Genomic DNA, 18,661 nt, shown 5'->3' with positions numbered 1-18,661 from the left:
GAATTCTCCATTATCCTACTGCAAATTAACGTATTTTAAAAGTCATAAGTTTTACAGCTAACTTGGTCCCATGTAGGACTTTTAAATAATTTGTACTTAAAGGTCTTTTCCACTTTGATACAATACAGCAAGAAAATGTGAAATTATTGAGAATTTTATCCAGAACCAATGTGTTTCCTTTCATGTTCAAGGTATTTTAGGCAATTGTTTAATACTATGACTGGAAATCAGAAAAACACAAGTACATAATTTAATGATTACAGTTTAATTTGAGGCTAAATTTTGTAACTTGTTTAAAAGTGAATCTGCATATATTGATCCAATAATTAACAATGGTAAGTAATGCCTAAATTCTCATCTTGTTCTTGTGTATAATGACCATACTTTAGAATTTCGGTTTTTTTAGAGTTATGGTGAAAGCAGGTCCCCTTTTCTTGTGTTGGCAACCAGTAATATCTATGCTACCTTTGTGCTATTAGGCTTGGCTACCAAATAGCCTGGAAGCAAACATGTTAGCAGTGAAGTAGAAAATTCTTTGCAAGTGAATTTTAAGGCAAAGGGACCAAATAAAGTTGAGTCATAATAGTGGGGAAATATTTCTAAAGGCTTGTAGGGCACTCAGTATCATAGGAGAAAGTGAGGACTGCAGATGCTGGAGATCAGAGCTGAAAAATGTGTTGCTGGAATGATTCCTGAAGAAGGGCTTATGCCCGAAACGTCAATTCTCCTGCTGCGCTTTTCCAGCAACACATTTTTTGACTCAGTATCATAGCCAAAGTTAAGGGACAAAGTGAGAGGGGAAAAAATTGGTATAGGCTCAAAGCTGTTGTTAAGTGAGCTATATTATTACTAATTGTCAATTGTGCTGTTTGAGGTAGATATGCTCTGTACCACTCTACAGTCAAGTATTTTGTTATGAAGATGTGAGTGAACTATACCTCTTAAGGGAGTTAAAAGCTAGCAGTGACAGCACCAAGTTTTCTCAACAAGAGGCAATGTAACATGTGCTCCAGCTACATGTTAATTTTGTAGCTGGTTGCCTGGAACGACAAAAAAACAGATTCGAATTAGGTCAGTCAGTTTAAATTATACCCTGAAAAGATACCAATTTCTAATTAAGTTTAAACTGAGTATATCGGCAATCTTAAAAGCTGATGATACAATCCAGTTGTCTGGCATATAAGACTGGGGAAAAATTGGGAGGGGAACTGCCAGCAGGTAAAAGACTGTCTGGAAAATATCTCTTAAAAGTACCATTTTTTGGATCTAAGGTCTGAGAAGATCGCACTGCAGAGTTTTGTATCACAGTACAAGCAGGACGGTCCTTTAACCCGCCCAACCCAGGTCATCGGGATTTCGTGGGACTCCAGAAAGATCGTGGAGTCCCAACAAACTTCTAAAAATTAACTTACCTGTGCTTTCAGCTGTCCAGAGATGCCTAAAAAGGGAGGAAGAGCATTAGAGGCTGGGTCTGTAGTTAAGCTTGCAGCAGCCTCTGAGCCGGTTACTCTCCAGGACAAGGTGAACCAACTCTTGAAATTTCATGAGAGGTTAAAACAAATAGAGAAGCTGTCTCCAATCTATCTCATGTTGCAGCAGCTGGCAGACCTGGAGAAGTGGACAGATGAGGTTGAGCACAGGGTCAGAGTGGTGGAAGCTGATGCCAGTTCATCTAAGGATGAGATCCAAGCCCTGAAGATGCAGGTCTGTAATTTGCGTGACTAGGTGGATAATCTTGAGAACAGGAGCAGGAGAAAAAAACATTCTGATCATTGGTCTGCCTGAGGGTAAGGAAGGTGAGCGGCCTGCAGACTTTCTTGAAGATTGGCTTCCAAAATTCCTTGACTTGGAGGCTGGTATGAGAGGATTGAAGGTAGAGAGGGCTCACCGGGTAGCAGCACGGAGATCGGGTCTGGGTCAACGTCCTTGTCCTTTCCTGATGCAGTTCCATCATTACCAGGATAAGGAGAGAGTCAGGGGAAGGATCCGCAGGCCCTAATTTACAAGGGCTCTAAGATCATATTCTTTCAGGACTTCTCAGCAGCGGTGATCCAGAAACGAAAATCTTATGACGGTGTCGAGAGAAGATTAATGGAGCTTGGGATTCAGTACTCCCTGAGATATCTGGCAGTGCTTCGGATCACCTTAGATAGATCCATACATCTTTTTGACACATCGGAGAAAGCAAGAGACTTTGTGGACAAACTAAACTAATTTGAACAATTTTAATATGTACAAATAGTGTTGTTTGGGTATGTGTTTATCATTCTGTAAAAGAAACAGAGGAAATCCAGTTGGAGCTTTATTTTTCTTTTTTTTTCATCAGTTGATAATAATTTGGTTTTAGCTATGTCTGGCAGTGGTTACGATGTACATTTTCAATTTCTAAGTTAGGACATACCAAAGGATGGGTGGAGTATTTATTTCCCCCTTTTTTAATAACTTTTTTTTATTCATTGATATTCTATGGGGTGTTTATTCCTTTCAGCTTGTATTTGCAATGCGGCTCTAGCTGGGAGAAGTGAAGGTGGTTGGGATGGTTAGATGCCTACTTATGGGTAGTTTGGGAAGGGTAGTTGCCCCCTCTGGGCAGGGGGTGAGTTCCCCTACTTAGCGCTGTTGGCACTTTATATGTTGGTTTGCTTTTTGTTTTTTTTAATTCTTGTAGGTTTGTTATATGTAGTGGTTTTAGTTTATGTAATTTTTGTATTTGGTGGATCATGTGACACTAAGCCTCAACGGTTTGTGGTTCGGGTTCCTCCTCTCTGGAATTTAAATGTAATTGCAGAAGATTATGGCCAATGATTTGATTAAATGGTGTACCTGGAATATCAAGGGAAGTCACTCACCAATTAAGAGGAAGAAGGTACTCTTGAGTCTTAGAAAAGAGAAGGTGGATATAGCTTTGTTACAGGAGACACATTTGGATGACAAGGAGCATCTGAAATTACAGCAGAATGGCTTTGACCGAGTTTATTTTTCATCATTTAGGAGAGTGGCTATATTAGTTCGGAAAAATCTCCCATTTAAATTGTTGGAATGTGTTAAAGACACATACGGGAGGTATGCAATTCTTTAAAGCCTTGATAAATGGGGAAGAATACGGTGTTTTAAATGTTTATTGACCCCAGCTCATTCCCTTAACTTTTTGGTAGATGCTTTTACTAAACTGATAAGTTTTGAGTCCCAGCACATCGTTATGGGGGGAGATTTTAACTGTCTTATGGATCCCACAGTAGACAGGCTGCTCAAAGGTCCCTCGATATCCTCTGTACAAACTAAACAGTTAGTGGGTCTGTGTGGGAAATTAGAGTTGGTGGACGTCTGGAGGCATCTCCAGCCTACAGGTAGGGATTTTACGTTTTTCTCCAATCCGCACACGTCACACGAGGATTGATTTTTTTTTTTCTGACCCCTGCGGTAACCCTGGATCTGGTGGCACCTTGTATGATTGTTAATATTACCATTTCTGATCATGCTCCAGTGAACGTTACGGTTAAGATTAAGGACGTTACAGTGGGTTCAAGGTACTGGCGAATGGATCTCTTTATCCCCGTGGATAGTAAGTTTGTGGAGTATTTCTCTAGGGGATTTCAGGCGTTCCTAGACATCAACATAGGCTCGGTTGATAGCTCATCCATTCTGTGGGAAACTGCCAAAGCCTATGCTAGGGGGTTAGTTATGTCATATTCCACCAGTAGGAAGCAGCAGAAGGGTGAGCAGCAATGTCTCCTTGAAGCACGGTTGAAGGCAGCCGAGAAGGCCTACTTTGACAGACCCTCGTTAGTCAAACTACGGAGGATTAAGGCGCTGCGGTCTGCACTAAATTCCGTGCTCATGCAGACGGCAAAGAAGGAGCTGGCTTTTGCAAAGCAAAGGTTATATAAGCATGCTGACAAGCCAGGCAAATACTTAGCATATCTTACCAGAAAGAGGAGTGCCCCAGAAACCATTACAGCAATTAGGGAGGGGTCGGGGAACCTAACGTAATTCTAAAAAGATTAATGTAATACTCCTGAGATTTTACTCTAAATATACCAATCTGAGGATTGTGAGGAGGGGCAGGCCAAAATGGAATCCTTTTTTAGAGATCTGAAGCTCCCGGGTGTGACTCCCAAACTGCAGTCCTTTCTCAATGTCCCATTGTCAGTGCAAGAAATGCAGGAAGCTGTGAGGCAACTTCAGAGTGGAAAGGCACCTGGTCCTGAAGGACTTCCCAGTGAATTCTATAAGGAATTTTTAAGTATACTGTCAGGCTCGATGCTCAATATGTTTAATGATTCATACAGTCATGATTGTCTCCCACCATCTCCGAGTGAGGCCAATATTTCACTTATCCTTAAAAAAAGGAAGGGCCCGGAAGACTGTGCTTCATACAGGCCCATCTCTCTCTTAAATGTTGACACTAAAATCCTCTCTAAGGTTCTCGCGTTAAGGCTGGAGACTGTGTTACCTTCTATTATTAAAGAGAATCTGACGGGCTTTATAAAGGGTCACAGATCCTCCAATAATTTTAGGAGGCTGCTTAATGTAATTAAAGCAGGCCAACAGCAGTCAATACAGGGATTGGTGATATTTTTAGATGCAGAGAAGGCATTTGACCGAGTTGAGTGGCCATACCTTTTCTGTAATGTAGAGTGGTTTGGTTTGGGCGAAGTCTTCATAAGATGGATAAAGGTTCTCTATGGTGTACCTCTCGTGGCAGTCATTACCAATGGGGTACGATCAAGCAATTTTAATTTTTTAGGGGCAGCCAGCAGGGCTGTCCCCTTTTTTAAGATTCCCTACAGTGTGGAAACAGGCCCTTTGGCCCAACCAGTCCACACTGACCATCCGAAGAGTAACCCACTCAGACCTACTTTCTATTGACAAATGCACCCAACACCATGGGCAATTTAGCATGGCCAATTCACCTGACCTGCACATCTTTGGACTGTGGGAGGAAATTGGAGGAAACCCACGCAGTCACCCAAGGCTAGAATCGAACCTGGGACCCTGGTGTTGTGAGGCAGCAGTGCTGACCACTGAGCCACCGTGCTGCCCCATTGCTTTTTGCGCTGGTGATTTAACCACTGGCGGAGGCCATTCGTGGGGATCCCAATATTACATAAGATCTCGTTGAATGCAGACGATGTCCTAATTTCTTTTGACAAATCCAGCAGTTTCAGTGCCTCGTCTGATACAATGCATTCACGCGTTTGGCGCTTTTTTGGGGTATAAAATTAATTTTGCGAAATCATAGGCTATGCCTATGGGTGGCCTTAGGAAGGAGCTAGCTCTTGAGGGCGACTATAGATTACCATTTAGGTGATCACGGGGGTTTTATGTATTTGGGCATATTCATTACTCTAGTTCTGGATTGGCTGTTTAATTTTACTCAATTATTTGCAAAAATTAAACAAGATCTTCAAAATTGGGAGGCACTCCCAATCACATGGATGGGTCGGATAGCGCTTAAAAAGATGAATATTCTCTCTTGTTTGTTATATTCTATACGGATGCACCCCTGAGACTGAACAGCTGGTTCAGTTACTTTATTTGGCATTTGGCTCCTCATTAAATTAGCCAAACAGCGGTTGCCTCACAGACTGGAGAGAGTAGACCTTCCAGACATTAAAAATGACCAATTGAGCTCACTTTTGACCTATGTGAGTGATTAGGTTTGTGGAGATCCTCTTTCAATATGGCTAGATATTGAAGCCTCCCAGGCAAGGTGCCTCCTTACCAGTTTGCTGTTTTTGGACAAGGTGAGGACAGTTGGGGAGTTTTGCCATAACAGTATTGATAACAATTGGGTTAAAGCACGGAGGGCAATTCAGCAGAGGGAAGGCAACGTTGGCAAAACATCTTTGTTTACACCTTTAGTGTGTATTCTGGGTTTTCAACCTGGTATGATAGATTCAGGATTTAAACGTTGGGCAGCTAGGGATGTGTCTTGTATGGGCAGTTTATTTGAGGGAGATGTAATGATGTCCTTCGATCAGTTAGTGAGGAAATGCGAGTTATATAATAGAGACCTCTTTCATTTTTTTTTCAAGTTAGGGATATTATTCAAAAAAAACCATACTTTTGATTCCGCAAATCTGACATAGAGAGGGGGGTGCTAAGGGCTAAGAGTATACACTGTCAGTACTTTATATCATCAATTGGGGGGTGCCACCTCAGATGAGTCTGATCGACTCTGCAAGATGTGGGGAAGAGAGCTGGTGTTGAAGTTTCTTTAGAGGCATGGGAGAATATTTGGGAGAATGCAAGGAAGATATCAATTTGCAATAGGACCCATGCTTTACAGTTGAAGATTCTCCACAGGGTCCACTTGGCTCCAGACCTCTTGTCAAAATTTAAACCAGGGGTATCTTCTGCATGTCCCAAATGCAAGGTCTGCACAGGCACTCTTACCCATTGTCTTTGGTCTTGCGATAGGCCTCAAACATATTGGAGTGCTGTGGCAGGCGCAATGGAGAGGATTTTGGGTGTAGGGGTGGAGAAGGACCCTATCTCTCTCCTTTTGGGTCTGCCCACTGTATTTCCTGCAGGCGTGCATAAGAAAAAAACTTTTCAATATTCTCACATTCTGTGCAAGAAAGACTATCTTGCTAGGTTGGATATCCGAGAAAACCCCAGGCACGTCGGATTGGCGGAAGATTATTATGAAGCATATGCCCCTGGATTTTCTCACAAATATGGTACACCACAAAACTGAGAATTTTTACAAGACATGGCAGCCCTTTTTGGAATACTTTGACACAGATTTATCTGCAACACTAACAAGGCCTTTTATATAGCCGTAATGATTGTGTTTCACGAGTCCAATATCCAGGGAGGAGGAACTGGAACGTATGAGCGTTTTCGTTTGGCTGGGCTTATTTATTACTATTTATTTATTTGTTTGTTGGTTATTTATTTAGTTACATAGCTAGTTTAGGTTTTTTAAATTAATATTTTTCTATATCTATTTATGCATTTGTACATGAGAGTGGGTTGGGGGTTTATTTTATTATTTGGGTTTTTTGTACTGTTTTGAATTGCATTGTTTTATACTTATATTTTTATTGAGAAAAAATTACATTATAAAAAAGTACCTTTTTCGATCAGTAACATGGAAAGTGGAATTCCTAAGAAAAAAAAGACAGGAAGATTCAAATAGAAGAGCTGAAAGGTGCCTGGTTTTGAGATAAGTTTTGTTTTGTAAATCTTAATTGGGAGTTTTATCGAACTAGTATTATAGAAGGGAATTTTAAAAGATAAGTTAGAGAAAGGACTTGTACATAGTTGTTCGTTAATTAGTCTCTGTTATACTTTAAGAAATGAAATTTTTATTTTAAATAGTTCTTGGACACTCGAATGTTTACACCTTAGTGCATGGAATAAATCTTTTCTGTGTTGCTGGTTTTAAATTAAGCAGGAGAGTTTACCCCATGTCAATACATAGCTCGAAGAGAAATGTTGCCAGTTTCATGTCAGCAGCTTAATGTTATTCTAAAGGATCACTGGCCCTGAAACATTGACTCTTTATCTCCACAGGTTCTGCCAGACCTACTGAGTTTCTCCAATTTCTATTTTTATTTCAGATTTCCACAGTTGATTGTGTTGTGTTTAACATTTATTGTTGCTGGATCTACCAAGTCTTTCTATGCTAGTTTAAGGTATCTTTGCAGTTCCACAAATGGCTGTCTCATGATTCAGACTCTGTGAAGTCACTGTGCAACATTTGTTTGCCAAGGTTGAGGTATGATTTGTGCTATCTTGGAAGATGCAACCATTCTGGCTACATTGACTGTTCAACTTGACCCATCTTCTTTCCTAGGTCTATTCCTGCTATAAATCCATTGATAACAATATAGTGCTGATGGAAAATATTGAACAGTTGGTTTATAATCTTGAGCCCAGGTTCCAGTAGTTTTTGTATAGAAAAGCTGGAATGGCAAAAGTGACTAGAAGAATTGAAATTGCTTATTTGTGCTTTTGAATCAGTCACTTGTAGAGTTGTTACTTGCACATCTGACATCCTGCTAATCTGTTTCAAGTGGGCTTTCTTTGGACTTTGATTTCCACATGCAGAGTTTGGAAAGTTATGTGTGTGATGTTCCTATTTCAAAATACGCGTGACTATATTATCTGCTTGTTTGAAGTCAGATCATCTTAGCTAGAAACCTCATTGTGGAGCAAAGTTCCAACATGAAATAATGTTTTTCTCTTACTGAGCACCATATTAAGGTTGCTATAGAGATTGAAAGAGATAAATACTGACTAACTCCTGAATGCTAATGATATTAAGGGCTATGGGGATAGTGTGGGAAAGTGGCATGAAAGTAGATAATCTACATTCACTCTAATTTCTCCAGCTGCTTTGTTGTTCTTCTAAGTTCCAATGAGTGTAGGCTCAAACTATTTGATGTTATTTGAAATTACAATCCTTTGTCCCAACATATACTGTACTCCAGTGTGTTCTTACCAATGCCGAGTAAAATCGCAGCAATAAATGCCAACATTATCTTTGGCTTGTTTACTTGCTGTATGCGTGCTAACCTCCTATGAATATTGTACACAGACCCCTGATCCCTCTGTGCTGCAAGTCTCATGCATGTTTGCCAGCAGAGTTGCGACAGTGTAGTATGTGCACCAAGTGGCTAAGATGTAGGAATATAGGTATACTTTCTAAAATTGGAGGAAGGTAAATTGTGAAGTTCCCTACGGATTAAATCCAAGAGCAATGTTTCTTTTATATCAACTTAGACTTGAATGTACGGTGCACAGGTCAAAAGTTTCAGGTGACAAAATATTTTTAAGTAATGTGAATTGTGAAGAGGGATAAGGTTTAGCTCCAAGAGGACATGGGCTGGTGGAAAAGATGGATGTGTGGCAGATGAAATTTAATGCATAAAAGTTTAAAGTGATACAGTTTGTTACCATAAGACATAGGAGTGGAAGTAAGGCCATTCGGCCCATCGAGTCCACTCCGCCATTCAATCATGGCTGATGCGCATTTCAGCTCCACTTGCCAGCGTTCTCCCCGTAGCCCTTAATTCCTCTAGACAACAAGAACCTATCAATCTCGGCCTTGAAGACATTTAGCGTCCCGGCTTCCACTGCACTCCGTGGCAATGAATTCCACAGGCCCACCACTCTCTGGCTGAAGAAATGTCTCCGCATTTCCGTTCTGAAATGACCCCCTCTAATTCTAAGGCTGTGTCCACGGGTCCTAGTCTCCTCGCCTAACAGAAACAATTTTCTAGCATCCACCTTTTCAAAGCCATGTATTATTTTGTACGTCTCTATTAGATCTCCCCTTAATCTTCTAAACAATGTGAAGAAACAATACAATGTGAAGAAACAATACAAGCTTAAGAACTACAGTTCTGAAGCTTGAGCAGTAGCAGAACTACGTGCACAAATTATTGAAGATCACAAGGCAGGATGAGAAAGTGATTCACAAAACTTATGGGATCCTGAGCTTTGTAATGAGGAGGAATATAGTATAAAAGCAAAATGTGATGTTTTTTTAATAAAACATCGGTTCTGCCTTAATTAGAGAATTGTGTCTGGAGCAGTGGCTAGAATACTTTTTTTAAAAAAAGGCTTGTGAAGGCTTTGAGAGGATCTAGGAAAGTGTTATGAGAACTATTCCAAGGTTGAATGACTTCTGTTACTGGGATAGGTCAGCTAAGCTGATATTTTTAAAGGAGAGAAGTTTGAGAAGGGCTTTGATGTAGCTGCTAAAACTATTACTTTAAACAAAGTAGATCGGGAGGAACTTTTCACCAGCAGGGGGATTTGAGGATCAAAGGAAACTGATTGATTGATTTAAGCTGAGTGACAAAAGAACCAGCAACAACAGGAAGAAAACTTTTTTTATGTTGCAAGTGGCTAGGGATCTGGAACACACTGCCTGAGAGTGTGGTAGAGAGAGATTCAATCATAGTTTCAAAAAGGAATTGGATGAGCACCTGAAGAGAAAATTTGCAAGGAAAGGGTAGAGTGCTGGGAGGAAGTAAATTGCTCATGTGCAGAACTGATATGGGCCCATCAAGTAATGTGACCTCATGTGTTGTAACCATTCTATTAATGATCATCAGAGATTTGTAGCTTTCCCATAAATTCCTTTATCACAGAATTATGTATTAATTTTAGTTGGTCTTTTTAAAAATACACCTTGGTTTCGTCTGATTTTTTTTGGTGTTTTCTTCAGTTTCTATGCCTGAGTTTTAAAAAAACTTCTGAATTTGTGTCTACCTTTGGAAATGTGGTCACCATTCTTCTATCATTCTGCAAATTTTTAAAAAACCATTGTCTGATGCACTGGAATGAACTTAATTAAAACTTGTCCGTATTCTTAGAAAGATGTGTTTCAGCTGAAAGATTTGGAGAAGATTGCACCAAAGGAGAAAGGAATCAGTAAGTATCAGTTTTACTGTCACTACTGTCTGATCTCTTTCCCAGGAGATTACAATATTTGAAGTGAATTATGGCTCAGTTTGTTTTTGAACATTTAATCATGCACAGATCACATATGGACAGTTCAATAAAACAAAATGGGTATTGTTTAGGAATGTTTTAAAACTTCTGTTTTTGTTTCTGATCCACAGCATCTGCAGTTCTTTCCGATTTTTTTTGTATTTGGAAAATGGGTAGTTTGAGTATCGTGGTAAATGCATTCCTCTTCAATGACTCAAATTAAAATCGACACAACTCTCGCCATGCTAGTGTGAGGATATGTTTGGAAAATCTCAATATCTTCAGTTGTGACATGGCCACAGCAAAAACAAATCCACAGCGTGGTGCAATTAACTACCAGAATAGTTTCTGATTGAAAATCTTGCTGGTGGAGAATTGGTGAGGATTGGTACCAGGCAATATACTGAATTTGACTATGTTCCATTCATAGTTGGAACTTTGTGCCTTTTTTTGTTAAGACTACTTTGCCTTCTTTCTTTATACCAGTTATAAAAAGCTGTCATTCCTCCTTCCTTGAAAAGAACACAATAGGTTTCTTTGTTTCTTGGAAGAGAAGGAGGAGGAGGTGGTAATGTTTTGATATTGTCGCTGGGTTGGTATTCCAGAGGCCCAGGCTAATGCTCTAGACCCATTAATTCACTGCCATTCTGGCAGCTAGTGAAACCTAAGTGCAACTAATAAATCTGTAATTAAAAGCTAGTTGCATGGCCACATGGCACTATTGTTGATTGGCATGAAAACCCATCTGATTCACTCATCTCCTATCGGGAAGGAAATCTGCCACCCTTCCCTGGATTGACTCCAGACACACAGGAGTGTTGTTGACTCTTAATGGTGTATCCCTTTGTACTATTATAGAAAACCTGCACCATTGTCATTGTGGATTTGCATGTAGAACCAGAAATGGTGTCACTGACCAATGCCCAAAGATCACGCCATACCAGTTTCTGGCCCACTCTAATTCCTGCTCAACTTCATGCTCCACTTTTTTCCACTGACAGCTGTGATCGATGCTCCACTTTGGAAACAAGGAACAGCATAGTGAGCCATATGAAGTCAGTGAGTGGTCAGGAACAGGGCAGACAGTTAGGGCAGCATTAATCTCGTGATCTCAGGACTTTAATTGAAGTGATTTAAAAATGTGAAAATTAATTCCTTTCATTGCTCCTATTCTTTAGTGCGAGCATTGCTACCCCTGACATCACAGGCACTACTATCGGCATGGGCAGTGAGTGTATTTTCTGCAATTGTGGTTGCAGCAAACGTAGTTGACACTTAACTGCCCTCTGAAATGTCCTGGCAAGGCGCTCATTAAATGCTATGAAATCTAAAAAAAGAAATGAAACCATACACAATCGGGATCAACCTAATGACTGGAAATGACGAGGGCAAATCCAGCCCTGTTACCCTGCAAAACCTCTGAGTAACAGCTAAGGACCTGTGACAAAATTGGGAGGGTTGTCCCAAAGCCCAGTCAAAGCCACAGTCTGACATACACAAGGACATTGTCTCACACGCCACAGTCATTGTTCCTGGATTTGTCCTGTCCCACTACCAGGATGGACCCACCAGACATGGCAGCACAGTGACAACAATTAAGAACGGAGTTGACCTGGGGAACTCTGGACATTATTTCTGGATTCCTTGAAGTCTCATGGGTCCAGGCTCAACATGGCCAAGGAAACCTTTTACTAATTAGCAGTAGCTCCATTGTTCACCTCCTCCATAGGGACCGACTTTCTTTGATTGTTAACTTCCATGCCTCATGAAGTTATTCGGCGGTTATGGGAGAATCAGCATTGTTTTTGCTGGCATTAATTTTGAGTGGTGTTTTCATTAAATATGGGCACTGCTGAAAATGCCCAACTCTGCCTGCCAGAAAGTGGTGTAATCTTAAAATATGGTGACATTGAAAATAGTTTATTCTACCACTGAGCCAGGAAAGCCACCTAACTTCAAAAGATTTAGGGGCACTCTACCATAAATTTATCATCCTCATCACCATAGAACAATGCTTCACCACAACAGCTATTGTTGTCAAGGTTTAGATGGAAAATGTCATATAACTATAGCCTTTTAGTTTTGTTCTAACAATGACAGATCTTCATTTGCAAATGAGAGACAAATGTAAGCTGTTCACGTGTTTTTGCCATTTCAGCCTCCATGTCTGTGAAGGAAGTACTGCAGAGTCTAGTTGATGATGGAATGGTGGACACTGATCGAATTGGAACTTCTAACTATTTCTGGGCATTTCCAAGTAAAGCTCTTCATATGAGAAAAAAGAAACTGGAGCAGTTGAAGCATCAGGTGAATGTTGGAATGTTTGAGATGACCAGAATGTTTGGCATGTTGCTGTATATGCTTAATTCTGCTCTGAGGTTGGATGTCATTGTATGCCTCACTTGCCTATCTTGCGTCAAGCCACTTATTTTCTGCAACCACTCTGTGATGCCCATCACCGAACAATACTTATATTGACCTTTCTACTACTGTCCACTCTGCCTTCTCATGAGGTCTCTGCAGCTTTTCAGTTCTGATCAAATGGCTCAAATACTAACATGTTCTTTTCTGACTGTCATTTTCTGGTGATCTTTTTGTCGTCTTTTGTGTATATATAAAATAGTTACTTTATGTCTTGGCATCATGTTTCAAAGGCATCTATTTTCTTTCTTAAATCTTTACTTATGGTTGAGATTCTAAGGCACATGGGACAGTGATATATGTTATCTTATGAGTTTTTTTCCTTGTTATAGTAATTTTTTCTTGTTGTTTTATCTTTAATCTTCATAAAATTACTTCTAGCTGTTTTTATCCATCTTCCAACTTCTGCATCACATCTGCCATCTTCTGTTTACACTTTCCTAAAACAGATGACACTATCCACCGTAGTCTTTACTCTAGTTGCTCCTAATCTATTCCTTATCACTATCATTTTATTTTCAGTCTTAATCTATATTCTAAACTTTGAGATTTGCTTGATGCATAATATTTTTGTGGCCTATTCATGAAAAGCGACCTCTTCCATTGAATGTGATAGACTCTGAGACCAATCTTTCTTAGTTTAGATCAATTTTTTTCATAAATTTGTTGACTGATTAAATAGGCATTGACTTCTTCTCTGCCACTCTTTTCAATCGAACCAGTTGCAGGGGACCTGGCCTCTTCTGCATTTCCTATCTTTCAACTACAGTTTTCTCCTGTATGAGGTCCTATATTCTTCACAGATGACTGGCCCCATTACCACTTCATGTGTCATGACTGTGCCCTTCGATGTCAAAAAGTATAGTGCTGGAAAAGCACAGCAGGTCAGGCAGCATCCGAGGAGCAGGAGAGTCGATGTTTCAGGCGTAAGCTCTTCATCAAGAATGTGCCCTTGGATGTTTCATACATCTTGTTGGTCTCTGCCTTCTGAGCCAGTGTCCTGCGAATTTGTTAGGATTTTTTGTCTCTTCTGCCAGAGGGCTGGGATACAGTAGCCATTAAAGAAACATGGCTAAGGGAGGGGCAGGGCTGGCACCTTATTATGGGAGAAAGTGAGGACTGTGGATAATGGCAATCAGAGTTGAAGAGTGTGGAGCTGGAAAAGCACAGCTGGTAAGGCAGTAACCGAGGAGCAGGAGAATTGACATTTCGTGCATAAGCTCTTCATCAGGAAGAGTTTATAAAGAGCTAATGCTCAAAATGTTGATTCTCCTGCTCCTCAGTTGCTGCCTTACCAGCTGTGTTCTTCCAGCACCACACTCTTCAACTCTGACAGCTTATTGTGTTAGGGTGCAGGTACTGTAGGCGGGATAGAATTGAAGGAAAGAGGGGATGGGAGTTGCATTTTTGATTAGGGGGTGTATCACAGCAATAGTCAGCGATGTAATAACTGAGGGATTATCCAGTGAGGCTTTGTGGCTGGAGTTTAAAAATAAGAAAGGTATTGGGAAGGTACTGCTGACCCCCAAATAGCCAACAGGAATTAGAGGAACAAATAATCGGGGAGATTGGAGAGCAATAAAGTTGTCATAGTAGGGGATTTTAATTTTCCTAACATAGACTGGGACTGCCATTGTGTTAAGGACTGTGATGGGTAGAATTTAAATGTGTTCAGGGAAGTTTCCTCAAGCAGTATTTAGAGAGTCTTACTCGGGAAGGGGCAAAACAGGACCGACTCTTGGGAAATAGGGCAGGACAAGTGACTGAGTTACACTGGGGAGCTTTTGGGATCAGTGACCATAGTTCTATTAATTTTTGAAATAGTTATGGAGAGGGACAAAACTGGTCTACAGGTTCAATTTCTAAATTGGGGCAAGGTGAATTTTGATGGAGTTAGACAGGAGTTTGCAGAGGTTGATTGGAGTAAAATTGATTTGAGTTGATTTGCAGCAAAGGGACCTCTGGCAAGTGGGAAGCCTTTGAAAGTAAGATAGCTAGAGTTCAAGGTCTATGTTTCTGTGAGTTTGAATGGTAAGGTTAGTAGGAGTAGAGAACCCTGGATGACAAGAAATATTGAGGCTTTGATCAGAATAGAGGAGGAGGAGGCATAGCTCAGGTACAGGCAGCTGAGACCAAGGGAATCCCTGGAGATATATAGGGGATTACAGGATTTATTAACTAAGGAAATCAGGAGGGTGAAATTGCCGGGGGGCACGAAATAGCTTTAGTTGAGAACTTGGGGTGAATCCAAAGAGATTCTTTTAAATATATTAAAAGGCAAAGAATAAATAGAGAGAGAATAGGGCCCCTCGAAGACCAAAGTGGACAAGTATGTGTGGAACCGCAGGAGGTCGACAAGTTCCTCATTGCATATTTCTCCTCTCTGTTTATCATGGAAAAACATGTGAAAACTTGGACAGTCTAGATCACAGTAGAGGTGGTATTGGATGTATTAGAATGTATGAAGGTGGATGAATCTCCTGGTCCTGACCAGATATATTCAAGAACCCTGCAAGACGCTGGTGAAGAAATTGCAGGGACCCTGGCTGATATATTTGTATCATTGTTAGCTACAGGTGAGGTCTTGAAAGACTAGAGGGTAGTGAATGTTGTGTCCTTATTCAAGAAGGGCTGTAAAGAACTGCCTGGGAACTATAGACAAGTACCCAACATCAGTGATGGGTACTTACTGAGGGCTAAGGTATATGTACATTTGAAAAGACAGGGTTTGCTTAAGAGTCGTCAGCATGGCTTTGTGCGCGGGGGATCATGCTTCACAAATTTGTTAGAGTTCTTTAATGAAGTGACCAAAAAGGTTAATGAGGGCAGGGCGGTGGACGTAGTCTGCATAGATTTCAAAATAACCGTTGATAAGGTTCCACACGGTAGGCTTTTCTGAAAGGTTAGGTTGCGTGGAATCCTGGGAGAGTTGGCAAATTGGATACACAATTGGCTTGATAGGAGGAAGCAGAAGGTAATAGTGGAAGGATGCTTGTCAGACTGGAGGTCTGTGTCTAGTGGTGTGCCTCGAGTTGGTGCTGGGCCAGTTGCTGTTCGTTATCAATATCAATGATTTGGATGAGAATGTCCAAGGCATGAATAGTAAGTTTGCAGATGACAGTACAATACGTGGTATTGTTGACACTGAAGCAAGTTATCAAACTGTAGCAGGATCTTGATCAGCTGTGGAAGTGGACTGAGAAATGGCAAATGGAGTTTAATATAGATAGGTGTGAGGTGTTGCATTTTGAAAAGTCAAATCAAGGTAGGAGTTCGATAGAGCCTTCAGTGTAGTGGAACAGAGGGACTTTGGAGCTCAAGTGCAAGACTCTTAAAGTGGGATCACAGAATGTGTAGTGAAAAAGGATTTTGGCACATTGGCCTTTTTCAGTCAGGGCAGTGAGTATAGGAGTTGGGAAGTTATGTTGCAGTTGTACAGCATGTTGGTGAAGCCACACTTGGAATCTTGTGTACAATTTTGATTAACTTGGAGAAATTTACAAGGATGTTGCCAGGACTCCAGGGACTGAGTTATAGGGAGAGGTTGAAAAAGCTAGGACTTTTTTTTTTAAAGAGTGTAGGAGACTGAGGGGGATCTTACAGATGTGTATGAGATCATGAAAGGCATGGGTCAAGTGAATGCACTTCGTCTTTTTCCCAGGGTTGTGGAATTGACAACTAGAGGGCATCAGTTTACGTTGAGGCGAAAAAATAAATGGAAACCTGAGGGGAAACTATTTTTACAGACGATAATGTGCATATAGAAAGAGCTTCCAGTGGAAGTGGTTGAGGCGGGTACATTAACATTTTAAAAGGCATTTGGACAAATACGTAGTTAGGAAAGGTTTGGAAGGATATGGACCAAGTGCAGGGAAATGGGGTTAGCATGGATGGACATGTTGGTTAGCATGGACCAGTTTGGGCTGAAGGGTCTTTCTTTGTGCTGTAGGACTCTGACTCTATCATTTGAAGCTGATAGGCCCCTCATTTAGTTTTGCATGACTTCCAAGTTGAGATGCTGAGTGATGACCACTGGTATACATAACCAGCTACATGGAATCATAAGTGAAAATTGGAGAGATGTGGGCCCCTGGTCTCTCCAGCCAGACCCTTATTGATGAGAATATGTGGTTTATCAGGGGATCAGGAGTATTAACCCTAATGAGCATCTCAGATATGTCAAATCTACAATGAATATTTCATTACAATATTTAGACAATGAACAAGCAGACCTTTGTCAGCACAGTTGCTGATAGCTGATGCCTGTCTTTCTTTTAAGAAACTTGCACAAATGCATTGTTATCATTTTGTGCATACATAATATGGAGAATTGTATCACTGAGTACGATATGTTTTTTTCTTCACCCATCATGCTACCCAGTAATCCCACCCACAACCTATTTGCTCCCTCTATCCACACCCATGATTCAGACCCCAGCTCCTAATTGGAACCCTCACCAGATTAAATGCTGTAAGGAGCTCAGATGTGGCTGCAATGACAGCATCAGTGGGTGGCAAGCCATAGCGTGGATGCATGATGGCGGCAACAGGGCGGAGTCAAGTTTGGGTCCAGTGAAAGACCCAGCAGCATCAGTAGCAGCTGCATCAATGAGATCCGCCCAGTGCACACTCATGGTGGTGATGGGATGAGTGAGATGGTGCCAAAGAGTGGCGACTCTTGTTCCAGCATTGGCAGTGTGGTGAAAGGTCTTGAGGCTGGCCAACTGCATTGTGCTGGTGATGATTTCTGCATTGGGGTGGAGGAACCTGGATCCAAGCCCATGGCTGAGCACTTAAGGAAAAATGTTGAACTTTATTTCTTTCTTTCCGCCTTTTATATTCTATGTTTTGGTTTATTTTCTATGTTTTAAGATCATGCAGGAGAGTGGTGAGACTGTACAACAGCCTTCACTGTATTTGTAACAAAATACATGTGACAATAAACAAATAAATAAAGTCAAATGGTGCTTCATCTGGAAACTGTTTTTGGGATCTTGGACAGTGAATTGGGAAGACATGAATGGTAATTTTTAACTTTATATAGAAATCCTCCACAGGGCCTTCTTTCTTGAAAATTAACTTATGGCTGCCTTAATTTATAAAAGCATCCTGTAGTTTTCAATGTCCACATCCTGGTGTTTGCTACTCTTCATTTTAAGAATTTGGGTTACGTTCTCTTAATTACAGAAGACCGTAAGACATAAGAATAGAAATTAGGACGTTTGGCTCATTAAGATCATGGCCAATCCACCATTTGATCATGGCTGATTGCTCTTCAATGCCATTTTCCTGCTTTCTCCCTGTAACCTTTGATCCCCTTGGCAATCAAGAACTTATGTATCTCTGTTTTAAGTACACTCAATGTCCTGGCCTCCAACGCCTTTTCTGGCAATGAATTCCACAAACTCTCCAGTTTCTCCTTATCTCGGTTCTAAAGGGTCTTCCCTTTACTGTAAGGCTGTGCCCACAGGTCCTAGTCTGTCCTGCCAATGGAAACATCTCCCCAATGTTGACTCTGTCCAGGCTGTTCAGTATTCTGTAAGTTTCAATCAGATCTCCCCTCATCCTTCTAAACTCCATCAAGTATAGTCCCAGAATCCTCAAACGTTACTCATATGTTATGTCTTTCATTCCTGGGATCATTCTCATGAACCTCCAGGACTAATGCATCTTTCCTGAGGTATGGGGCCCAAAACTGCTTTCTGTATTCTAAATGACCAGAGCCTTTTAAAGCCTCAGAAGTACATTCATGCCTCTTGAGATAAATGATCACATTGTATTTGCC

At 40.8% G+C, this 18,661-nt stretch overlaps 1 protein-coding gene across 3 annotated transcripts in view; it reads left to right on the top strand.

The window, feature by feature from the left end:
* The window catches only part of mnd1 (meiotic nuclear divisions 1 homolog (S. cerevisiae)), a 45,187-nt gene that overhangs the window by 14,181 nt on the left and 12,345 nt on the right, over positions 1 to 18,661 (top strand). For all 3 annotated transcript variants that reach the window (XM_072586658.1, XM_072587024.1, XM_072587913.1), the window contains 2 exons: positions 10,338 to 10,395; positions 12,614 to 12,762. In XM_072586658.1, the coding sequence (XP_072442759.1) occupies positions 10,338 to 10,395; positions 12,614 to 12,762 (207 nt within the window). The remainder of the gene's footprint in view (positions 1 to 10,337; positions 10,396 to 12,613; positions 12,763 to 18,661) is intronic.

Source organism: Chiloscyllium punctatum, chromosome 1, assembly GCF_047496795.1.
Source record: "Chiloscyllium punctatum isolate Juve2018m chromosome 1, sChiPun1.3, whole genome shotgun sequence".
NCBI lineage: Eukaryota > Metazoa > Chordata > Chondrichthyes > Orectolobiformes > Hemiscylliidae > Chiloscyllium > Chiloscyllium punctatum.
This window is presented reverse-complemented; position numbering and strand designations above follow the sequence as displayed.